The sequence below is a fragment of the Ctenopharyngodon idella genome, chromosome 22, assembly GCF_019924925.1.
Source record: "Ctenopharyngodon idella isolate HZGC_01 chromosome 22, HZGC01, whole genome shotgun sequence".
Classification (NCBI taxonomy): domain Eukaryota; kingdom Metazoa; phylum Chordata; class Actinopteri; order Cypriniformes; family Xenocyprididae; genus Ctenopharyngodon; species Ctenopharyngodon idella.
Window position 1 is genome coordinate 3,733,459 of NC_067241.1, and position 13,471 is coordinate 3,746,929.

The window sequence follows — 13,471 nt, forward strand, 5'->3', positions numbered from 1 at the left end:
GTTGTGGAAGTTGTGGGCGTGGCCTCTGAGGGGGCACAGCTCATAGATTCCGGTCTCCCTACTGAGGTAGTGGAGACTATGCTCCATTCCAGAGCTCCCTCCACGAGGAGGCTGTATTCCTTGAAATGGAATGTTTTCTCTTCTTGGTGTAGAGAACGTAACTTTGATCCTGTTAACTGCCCAGTCGGTACAGTACTGGAGTTTCTTCAAGAAAAGTTCTCTTCTGGTTTATCTCCTTCGACGCTAAAGGTCTACGTGGCGGCCGTTGCGGCTTACCATGTTCCTTTAGAGGGTGCTTCTCTTGGCAGATACCCATGGGTTACTCGCTTCCTCCGTGGTACTCTGAGGCTGAGGCCTGCGGCACGTCAGAGAGTTCCCACTTGGGACTTGGCCATAGTGTTGGAGGGCCTGTCTACTGCTCCTTTCGAGCCTATCGAAGAGGTTCATGTTAAATTCCTCACTCTAAAGACTCTTTTCCTCCTCGCTATCTCTTCGTTAAAGAGAATTGGTGACCTACAAGCCCTTTCGGTCTCTCCCTCTTGCTTGGACTTTGCGCCAGGCATGGTCAAAGCCTTCCTCTTTCCTCGGGAAAGGTTATGTCCCTAAGGTCCCCACTAATGTGGCGGGCCCTATTATGTTGCAGGCCTTTTGCCCTCCTCCATTTCTGGATCCAGACCAGGAAAAACTTAATCTGCTGTGCCCTGTTCGGGCTTTGGATGCTTACGTCCACAGAGCTGCCCTGTGGCGTAAGACGGATCAGTTGTTCGTCTGTTTCGGGGCCCCACGTAAGGGGCACCCCGCATCTAAGCAAACCTTGAGCAAGTGGGTAGTTGAGGCTATCTCACTTGCGTATGAGTCTGCCGGTCTTCCTTCTCCACTTAAGGTCCGTGCTCACTCTACGCGGAGTATGGCGGCCTCTTTGGCCCTGTTGTCTGGAGTGTCCCTCCAAGAAGTTTTTTGATGCGGCGGGGTGGTCCTCGCCGCACACTTTTGTTAGGTTTTATAACCTAGATGTGGCCTCTACCCCGGAGTCAAGAGTGCTGGTGTCTTAGTGTGCGCAGAACAGTTTCACACAGACAGGCACTCAGTCTTATGGCGGCGTGGGTATCTCGTTCCCAAAGCGCTTGACGCAGCACGAGTTCCCTTGAAAGGGAACGTCTCAGGTTATGTATGTAACCATGGTTCCCTGAGAGGGAACGAGACGCTGCGTCCCGTTGCCATACTCCCTGCATACCTGTATCGACTTACTTTGACTTTCAGAAGCTAACTCTGTTTGGTTCAGGTGTGCTTTATAGTTTCCTGGTCATGACGTCACCTGCCTATGACGTTCCGTCATGCCATTGGGCAGATTTCACATGTGCTTCACGACGCATTCACGCAGAGACGTTCCCAAAGCGCTTGACGCAGCGTCTCGTTCCCTCTCAGGGAACCCTGGTTACATACGTAACCTGAGACGTTTCCTGTCTGCTCTTTTGACTTTGGCCAGACACTATTAGCAGCATGAGTCAATTCATTTAGTCTTGGATTATGCAAAATAACAAGCATATGCAACACAAAGCATTTGTTTGAAGGTGGTCCATTATTTCTAATTTTACTTGCTTCTAGTTGACACACCCAAACCAGACATCAGAAAAGATCAGTGGTTTGAGTTCTTCTACACTGAGGAGGAAGTCCAGCTTGGTTGTAACATGCCTGGTGATGAATGGAAGTATGACTGGTATAAAGACTCAGAAACCTTGATCACAGATCCAACCTTCACTATCAGCTCTGCATCTCTCTCTGACACTGGTGTCTATCACTGCAATGCAAAGAGAGAAGACTTCTCAGTGGACAGTGAGATTCTACAAGTGCGAGTTGAAGGTGAGTCCACAATTTACTTCTTTATAGTCATTTCTATTGTGGAATAGTCTTCTCATTATGCATTCAGTTTACAATACCTCGAAAAGATCCTAGGAAATGCATAAACTGTTCCAAGTCGTAAGTGGCTTTGGAAGCATCCATCAAATGTGTAAATGAAACAACTTACAATCAAGAGAGTTAAAGTATTTGCTAAATAAGTATTTTACTAACTTTTATTTACTTGGATATCAAACTAAATGATTTGATATCCAAGAAACTGGGCTTAATATTTTTCATTCACTTTTCCACTTTTGTTCATTACTGTTTTATTTACTTATTTATTTTTTCTGTGCAGAGCCGCCTCAACCAAAACTGTCAATAGAGACTCAATGGAAAACATTTTACCCAAGTGAAAAAGTGACTCTGAAGTGTTCAATTGGTGGAGGTTCAAATGAATGGGGATATGAATGGTTTAAAAACGGAGCCCGGCTTTCAATTGATGAGGACATTTCCTTTTCTGGGGACACACTCTCAATCAGCTCAGCAAAACTGAGTCATTCAGGACAGTATACCTGCAGAGGAAAGCACCTGAAGAGAACTCCAGTGACTACAAGACAAGGAGAAGCTTTGCAACTGGATATTTATGGCAAGTTAAACTATTTCTGAAAATTTTGAAAGCCAGAAGTGAACAAAAACTATTCAGATAGTGAAAGTCAGGCGTCTTAAAAAGGTCAATGAGTATTTTGCTTTCCATAGAACAGGTTTAGCTACTTTACTGTTGCACTGACCTTTGAATTATAAAGACATTAGTGTCACCGTTTACAGCTTCCTGACTATGTGCAAAAGGATTTTCAGTGAGAAATTCAGTTCATTTTGTGTGAGGATTATAAAGAATAACCAGCACATGCAACTCAAGGCAGTTTTTGTTTGAAGAGAGTGCATTATTACTAATTCTGTCCCTGTGATTCTTAGATAACACACCAAAACCAGACATCACAAAACATCGGTGGTTTGAGTTCTTCTACACTGAGGAAGAAGTCCAGCTTGGTTGTAACATGCCTGCTGATGGATGGAAGTATGACTGGTATAAAGATTCAAAACCCCAGATCACAAATACAACCTTCACTATCAGCTCAGCATCTCTCTCTGACACTGGTGTCTATCACTGCAAAGCAAAGAGAGGAGACTTCTCAGTGGACAGTGAGACACTACAAGTGCAAGTTAAATGTAAGTCTGTTGAGTTATTTCTGTGAAAAAATCTGCCTGTTTTGCATCGTTAAGTTTGCAATGTTTAAAGGGTTAGTTCACCCAAAAATGAAAATTCTGTAATTAATTACTCACCCTCATGTCGTTTCAAAGCCACAAGACCTTTGTTCATCTTTGGAACACAAATTAAGATAGTTTTAATGAAATCCAAGACTCCTCCATAGACAGCAATTTAATTTCAAGGCCCAGAAAGGTACTAAAGACATTAAAATATTCCATGTGAATACAGTGGTTCAACCTTAATTTTATGAAGTGACACGAATACATTTTGTTCACAAAAACAAAACAAAAATAACTACTTTATTCAACAATTTAAGTTAAGATCAAGGCAAAATATACTTTAAAATATAAAAAAAGTATTTTAGACTTTTTGATTTCATAACCAAGAAACAGGGCTTCTAGTTTCATTCACTCTTCAACATCAATTGTTCGTTACTGTTTTATTTATTTTATTTTTTCCTGTGCAGACCCACCTCAACCAAAACTGTCAATAGAGTCTGAATGGAAAACATTTTACCCAACTGAAAAAGTAACTCTGAAGTGTTCAATTGATGGAGGTTCAAATGAATGGGGCTATGAATGGTTTAGAAACGGAGCTCAGCTTTCAGTTGACAAGGACATTTCCTTTTCTGGAGACACACTCTTAATCAGCTCAGCAAAAGTGAGTCATTCAGGACAGTATACCTGCAGAGGAAAACATCTGAAGAGAACGCCAGTGACTACAGGACAAACAGATGCTTTGCAGCTTCATATTTATGGTTAAACTACTTATTATATTCTATGATTAATATATATGAATGAAATTAACAGGCACCCAAATAAGTTCAATGAAGAAGCTAATTTTTAATTTGCATCAGCCTGTATCAGTGTACAGTGATTCATGTGAATATTTGCAGTTTGTCTGTCTACTCTTTTGACTTTGGCCAGACACTATTAGCAGCATGAGTCAGTTCATTTACTCATGGATTATGAAAAATAACAAGCATATGCAACTCAAAGCATTTATTGTTTGAAGGTGGTCCATTATTTCTAATTTTACTTGTTTCTAGTTGACACACCAAAACCAGACATCAGAAAAGATAAGTGGTTTGAGTTCTTCTACACTGAGGAGGAAGTCCAACTTGGTTGTAACATGCCTGGTGATGGATGGAAGTATGACTGGTATAAAGACTCAGAAACCTCGATCACAGATCCAACCTTCACTATCAGCTCTGCATCTCTCTCTGACACTGGTGTCTATCACTGCAATGCAAAGAGAGGAGACTTCTCAGTGGACAGTGAGACTCTACAAGTGCGAGTTGAAGGTGAGACCATAATTTACCTCTTTATGGTCATTTCTATTGTGAAATATTATTCCCATTGTGCATTCAGTTTACAATACCTCAACAAGTTTCCAGGAAATCCATGAACTGTATAAGTCATAGGTTGCTTTGGAAGCATCCACCAAATGTTTAAATGAAACAATTTAGAATCAAGAGAGTTAAATAACTATTTAATAAATAAGTATTTTACTAACTTTTATTTACTTGGATATCAATCTAAATGATTTGATATCTAAGAAACTGGGTTTAATACTTTTCATTCACTTTTCCACTTTTGTTCATTACTGTTTTATTTACTTATTTATTTTCTGTGCAGAGCCGCCTCAACCAAAACTGTCAATAGAGACCCAATGGAAAACATTTTACCCAAGTGAAAAAGTGACTCTAAAGTGTTCAACTGATGGAGGTTCAAATGAATGGGGCTATGAATGGTTTATAAATGGAGCTCAGCTTTCAGTTGACAAGGACATTACCTTTTCTGGAGACACACTCACAATCAGCTCAGCAAAAGTGAGTAATTCTGGACAGTTTACCTGCAGAGGAAAACATCTGAAGAGAATGCCAGTGACTACAAGACAAGCAGAAGCTTTGCAACTTCATATTTATGGCAAGTGAAACTATTTCTGAAAGTCAGAAATGAACAAAAACTATTCAGATAGTGATAGCTAGGTGTCTTAAAGAGGTCAATGTGGATTTTTCTTTCCATAGAACAGGTTTAGCTGCTTTACTGTTGCACTGAAGAGATTAGTGTCAGCGTTTATGGCTTCCTGACTATGTGCAAAAGGATTTTCAGTGAGAAATTCAGTTAATTATGTGTGAGGATTATAAAGAATAACAAGCACATGCAACTCAGTTATTGTTTGAAGTTGGTCCATTATTTCTAATTTTACTCCTGTTGCTCCTAGTTGACACACCAAAACCAGACATCAGAAAAGATCCGTGGTTTGAGTTCTTCTACATTGAGGAGGAAGTCCAGCTTGGTTGTAACATGCCTGCTGATGGATGGAAGTATGACTGGTATAAAGACTCAGAAACCTTGATCACAGATCCAACCTTCACTATCAGCTCAGCATCTCTCTCTAACACTGGTGTATATCACTGCAAAGCAAAGAGAGGAGACTTCTCAGTGGACAGTGAGACACTACAAGTGCGAGTCAAAGGTCTCTTGTGCCCATATAAACTGCCTCTTGTGGCCATTTATTTTACAGAATATGACCATGGCAAAGAACTCAATGAAATAAAAATATTAAATTAGTGATAGTTAACCCATAAATGTGAAAATCCATATCAGCATTTACTCACTCTTATGTCATTCCTGTATGAATTTCTTTCTTCTGTGGAACACAATAGAAGATATTTTGAATAATGTACTTTTGTCTAAGCTGGTCTAATGTTGTTTTGGACCCCACTGGAAAAAAAAAAAAAAAAAAAAAAAACTTATTTTATGTTCCACAGAAGAAATACAGGTGTGGAAGGACATGGGGGTGAGTAAATGATGAGATAATCTTCATTTATAGGTGGACTATTACTTTAAGTGTAGCTTACTGCATGATATGCTTTGAAAGTATTGATTTCCCAAGGAAGTGCATTTTAAATAGTTAAAAAACTAGTAAAAGTAAAAGCACTGATGCCTATTGATTAGAAGTAATTAGAAGGCTCAGTATGAAATATATTTTATAACAAATTATTTATAAAGTAACCTTTTGTTTTGTTCTAAGCGCGTCCACCTGCAGTTCTGAGTCTGGAGACTGAATTGAGCGACATCATGTCTGGGAATATCCTGACCCTCAGGTGTAACGTCTCAGACAGCAGACAGTGGAGCTACGCCTGGTTCGAGAACGGACAGAAGCTCAATGGGTCGTCAGATCTGTTCAAAGTGACAGCAACTGAAGAAACTATTAAAAGTGAATTTAAGTGCAAGGGAATAAGGACAGAGAGACCACTGTACTCCGCTCTGAGTGAGGGCTTCACGGCCAATAATATTAGTGAGTAATGCAAATATTTATTAATAAACTTCTTTCATACAATCTATAGATGTGAAATATTTGTGGATTAGAACAATGTCAAGTTATCATCAAGATTTTCAAGATCATACATTTAGATTAAATAATTATAAATTATATATAAACTTGATTAATTTTATTATTTCCCCCATTATTACAGTATTAAAAAGAAAAATTCTGCTGGCCATCTCAGGATTTCTCATCTGCTGTATTGTAATCCTGATTATCGGATGCCTTGTTCTAAGATTCACCTGTAAATCAGGTACAAACAGAAAAACAAACAAAAAAAAAACAAGCAGTATCTATTTACACCAAGCACCAACAACCATTGCTTCAAATACTGTAGTACCGTTTCTACTGTATTTACACTTTCTTTGAATAGTATCTATCAATGGATGCAGTGTAAACAGGTAAACACTATTTACCCTCTGTAGTGTTGTACTTCCCCTTTAAGAAAAGTGGTTTGACTGTGTGCTGTGCTGTCGAGTGCGAGTGAAGCATGTGATGTTGAATGATAACAAGCAATCAGTAAAGAGAGACATCTGTACTTCATTCAGTTGTTGGTCTGAAGTTATTACAGCCTCTAGTACATTTAGTGTAAATGGCTGCTACCTAAAAATATAAAATTGCTTTTAAACATGTAAACCTTTGACGTGGATTCAGCCATTTTGTGATTGTTGTCATACAATACCATTTAGAAGTTTGAGTTTTGGCAAGATTTTTAAATGTTTTTGAAAGAAGTCTCTTATGCTCACCAAGACTGCATTTATTTAATCAAGAATACAGTAAAAACAGTAACATTTAGCTTCTGTGTTTTTAATTATATTAGTAACATTTTACATTTAATTACTTCTTACAAAACTTTTGTTTCATATCTTTATCTTTAGAGAAAAAAGAAACAGTACAAGAGGACTTGTTTTTCTCAATGGCAGACCCCAATAACCGTAAGTTTTCTGTGATGGGGTAGGTTTAGGGATAGGGGATAGAATATTGTCACGTATAGTTTTGGTTTTGTGTTCATGTTCAAGTTTCATGTTTTATTATGTTCATGCTTCTTGTTTCTTTGCCAGGTTTGTTATGTTTTGCCTTGTGCTCCCTTGTCATGTGTCCTGTGTTGTCATTGGTTCATTGGGTTGACTGTGCACAGGTGTGTCTTGTCATTAGTCCCTGTGTATTTAAGCCCTCATGTATGCCATGTGTCTTTGTTAAGCATTATTTTGTGTACCACTGTTTGGTGAGTTGTTCCTGTTCTTTGTTTACCAAGCTCAAGCCATGCCATGCCATGCCATGCCAAGCCATGCTAAGTCAAGTCTACATTGTTTTGTTTTATCTTGTAATGGAATAAAACTGCACTTGGGTTATCCACGACTTGCCTACAGTGGATCCTCATTACAAATATACAGTTTGTACAGTATAAAAACCATTACATCTATGGAGAGTCCCCATAAACCACATATGACCAAATGTCCCCATAAGTATAGTAATACCAGAATTTTCTGACCTTGTGGGGACATTTTTTGGTCCCTATGAGGAAAACAGCTTATAAATCATACTAAGTGGTATTCTTTTTTTTTTTTTTTTTTTTTTACAAATGTAAAAATGCAGAAAGATTTCTGTGATGGGTACAGTTAGGGGATAGAATATACAGTTTGAACAGAAAAAAAAAAAAATCTATCTCTATGGAAAGTCCTCATAAAACATGAAAATGTCTCAAGTTATGCATGTAACCATGCTTCCTTGAAAATAAGGAACAAGATGCTGCATCCCCTAGGGGTTGCTAGGGGGGATGCCTCCGGCATGCCAGGTCTTTGAAGTGTCTGAAGTCTAAATACAACAATGAACTTGACATGCAGCCTATGACGTCACCATAGGTGCGACCGTGAGTATAAAAGGGCACCTGAAACGTGCCCTTACGTCATCCACTTCTTGTCTGAAAGAGACTGAGCAGGAATGCCTGAATCATGGCAAAGGGACGCAGCATCTCATTCCCTATTCTCAGGGAACTATGGTTACGTGCATAACCTGAGACGTTCCCTTTCTAGAGGGAACTTGCACTCCTAGGGGTCACTATGGGGAACGGAATACCCATGCTGCCATGCTGAAGGGATGAATGCCTTATTGGCTGAGCTAAGTGAAAGATTCAAAGAGTCTTCATCCCTAGGTGCACCAGTGACAACCATAGGCAGGAGCTTCTCAAGAATGGAGGCCTCAAGGAAGACTCTAAGAGAGGAAGCCTAGCTACGTTCATACTCAGGCCAGCTTCCAAAAAGGCTCACAGAGAGCCTAAAATACTCAAACTTCCAAAAAGCCGCCCTGGAGAGAGGAGGCCTCAACAAGAGCCCCGACAACACTCTAACCCAGGGGCAGTGCCGGGTTGAGTCCAGCTGGCCCACAAAGCTCCACAGAGTGGAGGCCTAAATAATAATACGTTGTTAGGCCAGACAGGAGGCTTAACGATGCTCATATTAGCCAAGGAGGCTCAAAGAGAGCCTGACGACTTAGCAAATAATAGCCGAGCTCTAGAAGCAGAGGCCTCAGAATAACTACTCTCTAATCGTGAGGAGGCCTAACAATGCCCCACACTCAGGATGTCTAGCAAGGAGGCACACAGAGAGCCAACTCAAACTGTTACCCTGGTGGAGCCCTGGAGAGTGGAAACCTAAATAAATATAACTCTCGCTAACGAGAGGAGGCCAGACGACCCCCTGCAGTAGTCAAGGAGGCTTAGAGAGAGCCTAACAACTTGGCAAACATAGCTGAGCTCTAGGAGTGGAGGCCTCAAAGCCCCTCCTGGCATAACCAGGTCCTCAGCAGATCAGCCTGTTAGGCTTGCAACACAGCCAAAGTATGCATCAATGTGCCAGCCTAACCTACTGCCGCATATGCTCTGCCTTTAAGATGCGAGATGATGCTCAAACGTTAGTAGGCAGAGACGGAGCCTTCAACGTGGATGCCACGCCCATCACGAAATAGCTGGCCAACGCCTCTTTGGTCGGAGGCATCGATGCATTCTCATGCTCCTGCATCCCCTCAACAACATCATAAATCGCCTGCGCGCGGTGGATGTGGGCAGAATATGGCTTTCTCTAAGATCTCCACACCTCAGTGTGAAGATCTGGGAGAAAAGGAAGGCACGTATGAGATTGACAGTTACGTATGTCCCGACAGGAACCGTTAATCTACGTGACCGCGAAGGGGCTTGGGGTTCTCGTGCTTCCACGGCATATCTAATCTCGCCATGACGTGGGACATCCCTGTTGAAAAAAACAGCTTATGCTGGTTAGTTTGTTAGTATGTTTGTAGTAGTTTGGTTAGTATGTTTTGAAGCATGGCGGCTGGTTTAAGCTAGTCCTTAGTTGGTCCTTAGCTGGTCATGAGCTGGTTTAAGCTGGTCAAGTGTTGGTCCTAAGATGGTCCTAAGCAACTAGCTCCATCTCAGGACCAGCTTATAACCAGTTTAGGACCATCTTAAACCAGCTCATGGCCAACTGAGGACCAGCATAAACCAGCTCAAACCAGCTGCCATGCTTCAAAACATACCTAAACCAGTTTTTTTTCCAACAGGGATAACATCTAAAAACTCGTCATATGCTGGGCAAGCAGACTGAGAGCGCTTGTTTTTTCTTTTTCTTTTAAAACATCATCAGTCTCATCAGCCTTGTCATGTTCTTCATGGCTCGAAGCAAGGAGTCGGCTCACACTTGTCAGCCTTAAATGAATGAGAAATAATCCGCGAGCTCCACCTGTAATCCCACAACATTTAGTTTTCTGCTCGCCTCAGCCATGGCAGGTCCTGAACCGCGAGACACAGATGGCTGGCTTGAATTCTCGAAAAAAGGGCCAGACAAGAGTGAAATTCCTCATAGGAAGGCACTTAAAATGCATGCAAAAAGCCCCCTCAAGGTCTGAGCATGCGAGCTGCTCACTCATGTGCATACACATATCGTGGTGTCACATGAAGCTGACACGGAGGCAGAGTGAATTCCCTTTCGAAAGGGATCCCAGCGTGTGTGTGTGTGTGTGTGTGTGTAAAATGTATCCACACTTACATTTATATGGATCTTTAATTACTCTACAGAAACTGCTTCACCCTTGGAGGAGTACATGGACAACAGTCCCAAAGAGATGGAAGGTATAAGTATAAGGTGTGCCTTTTACTGTGTTTGGCTGACATTACAATCAAAAATACAATCGTGTACTTATTTACTTTAACAAATGATACTATTTCATATACCAAGTCTTGTATTTTGTGATAATATTTGTATTTCACTATATAATTAGGTCTACAGATTAACAAAACTAAAGTGGTTCATTGTGGCGCACTCCAAAGATCTAGGAATGGAAACAGACATTCTGTTTGTTTACATTATTTAAGTGTCTTTTGTAAATGTATTAATTATGTCTTGCTTTTACTTGTATGACCATAAATTACGAAGTACAGTTTACTGTCTTGGAAAAAAAATTCCAGTGGTCGCGCCGGCGCCTCACGCGCGCGCCCACAAATTCTTGCATTGCTTTGATATCGCAGCCTGTTAAAATAAAATACAATCAACCAAACATATAAAACGTTACACTGCTCAATTTAATTCTGTGATACAATCTGCCGTTTACCACCCATGACCACCGCCTGACTGTGCTGTTATGTGAAGGATGTTGATAATGCGAGTGAAGTACAAAGCTTACATAATAAATAATAATTTAGCATTCGTCTCGAAAATTGAAACAGTGCCGAATGAGAAAGGTAGGCTTCAGATTCACTTTAATTTGTTTAGCATCTTATTTAGTTTTATTTCTAATAAATAAACCTGTTTCTCGCCTTGAATAGCAATTGAAGCTGGAATAGCGTTAAAAAAGAAAAGAGATTTTTTTTTTTTTTTTTTTTTTTTTTTAATTCGTTTTGGCTTGACGTATAGCCTGAAAAGGCTGTTAACTTTATTTTGTTGTTTGATTACTGTCGCCTTTCCTGGTCTCTTTAACTAAAAGGACCTGAGGACCGTTTTACCCAAATAGAAAACATCAACTATTCATTAACTTTTAAAGTTGTACCGGACTGGTCCGATACTTTTGATTACGGCTTCCGGCGTCGCTCCCTTCTCAAGGAGCTATCCCGGAGTTTGTTTGTAACAATGTGGATCAGCCGACTTCTCATGTGGATTATACTTTATTTCATCTACCATCCGGTGACGTTGACACTTGATAGACGTTGGAACTTTTCTCATTGCGATTTTGTGTCACCGAACCACCGCTGACCCTTCAATCTCACCAGGATAATATTATATACTATCCTCAGCAGAAGTACATCCATCGCGGGTCACGACGGAATTATATCTATGATGACACAGGTCCAATACGATCGTTTTGGTCATCCACCTCACGTACATCAAAGAAATCAAGACGGACTGTTGACCACAGTGTGTTAGCCAACATAGCCAGGACGACTAGTACCAAATCCGGTATGAATGATCTAACTTTTGGTTTATTCAATATTCGCTCGTTAACAAACAAAGGACCTCTTATTTATTATCTCCTGAATGATAAGAAGTTTGATTTCTCTGTTTGACTTAAACATAGCATCAACCCCATGATTTCTCGCAGCTTAATCAAACGGTTCCTCCCGGCTTTGTTTACACCTGTCAACCCCGTGCCTCTGGCCGAGGAGGAGGTTTTGCTATTCTTTATAATGAGAAGTGAAAAAGCTCTCCCATAACTGTGCCTTTGTATGAATCATTTGAGTCCACTATTTTACAAATTAACGGCCTGTTCCTACTATTGTAGCTACTGTTTATCATCCACCCAAGTTTATCATCCACCAAGCAATACAATTTTTTTTAAAATTATTTTTCTGTATTTTTAACTTTACTGTGTTCCGCATCTCACAATGTTATTATATTGGGCGATTTTAATATACACATAGATAATGTCAATAACATTCTCACCAGAGATTTTATATCGTGCCTTGATAGCCTTGGAATACAACAATTTGTTGATTTTCCAACCCACTGTAAAGGTCACATTCTTGACCTTATTTGCTGCTCTGGTGTAACCCCTTCTAACTGTCTTGCAACAGACTTGCCCATATCAGATCACAAGTTAATATCATTCAGTGTTAACTTAATGGTAGAAAAAAATTAACATCGGTCATTCCATCTCATTTCAGAATGTTAAGAACATTGATCTATTTGCTCTTTCTGATGGACTTGATAATTTGTCAAGAGAGATGTCTTTTCTACTCCGGATGGCTTGGTTTCCTATTATAATGAGGGACTGCATAGTGTGTTTGATACGTTTGCACCTCTAAAAACTCGGATTGTATATTTTTCTCATTCTGCACCTTGGTTTACACCTGAACTGAGACAACTTAAAACTAAGTGACATCGCTTGGAACGTCTATGCATTAAAACTGGACTTACTGTTCATAAAGATATGTATGCAGATTACATGCTCTCTTACAAGAATGCTCTTTTAACCGCTAAATCTGATTACTATTCTACTATAATTAGGTCAGATGAAGTGAACACTAGATCTTTGTTTACTACAGTAAATAACATCTTACGGCCTCCTGATACCCTTCCTTCCCACCTATATTCTAGTGATTTGTGTAACAAATTTATGACCTTTTTTATAACTAAAATTGACAATATCCATCAACAATTGACTCCTCAAAACAGCATGGCATGTGATCTGTCGTATCTGCTTTATCATGACTCACTTCTTTCTTCATTTTATAGTTTTGAACTTCCGACTGTTGATGAAATATTATGTATTATTATCAATAATAAGTCTTCCACCGGTCAGTTAGATCCACTCCCTACTCACTTGGTTAAAGCCTGCTTATCCACTTTATTTGGTATAGTAACCGATATTATACATTCTTCTCTCACTTCTGGGGTTGTTCCTTCATCTTTTAAAGTTGCTGTTATAACTCCAAGACTCAAGAAACCGGGTGCTGACCCTAATAACTTTTCCAACTTTCACCCAATTTCCAATCTACCTTTTCTTTCAAAAATCTTGGAAAAGGTTGTTGCATCTCAGGTTCATGAT

General features: G+C 39.9%; 1 protein-coding gene across 8 annotated transcripts in view; it reads left to right on the top strand.

Annotated features, from left to right (window-relative positions):
* Positions 1-13,471, top strand: part of LOC127504761 (hemicentin-1-like) — an 80,116-nt gene that overhangs the window by 60,648 nt on the left and 5,997 nt on the right. The window contains exons 7-17 of one of the 8 annotated variants that reach the window (XM_051879738.1): positions 1,606-1,860; positions 2,195-2,485; positions 2,812-3,066; positions 3,573-3,863; positions 4,155-4,409; positions 4,744-5,034; positions 5,333-5,587; positions 6,146-6,412; positions 6,591-6,692; positions 7,318-7,374; positions 10,509-10,575. The exons of 1 other annotated variant lie outside the window; for it this stretch is intronic. In XM_051879738.1, the coding sequence (XP_051735698.1) occupies positions 1,606-1,860; positions 2,195-2,485; positions 2,812-3,066; positions 3,573-3,863; positions 4,155-4,409; positions 4,744-5,034; positions 5,333-5,587; positions 6,146-6,412; positions 6,591-6,692; positions 7,318-7,374; positions 10,509-10,575 (2,386 nt within the window). 6 more of the 8 variants (XM_051879737.1, XM_051879739.1, XR_007927442.1 and 3 more) reach the window with 6 other exon arrangements.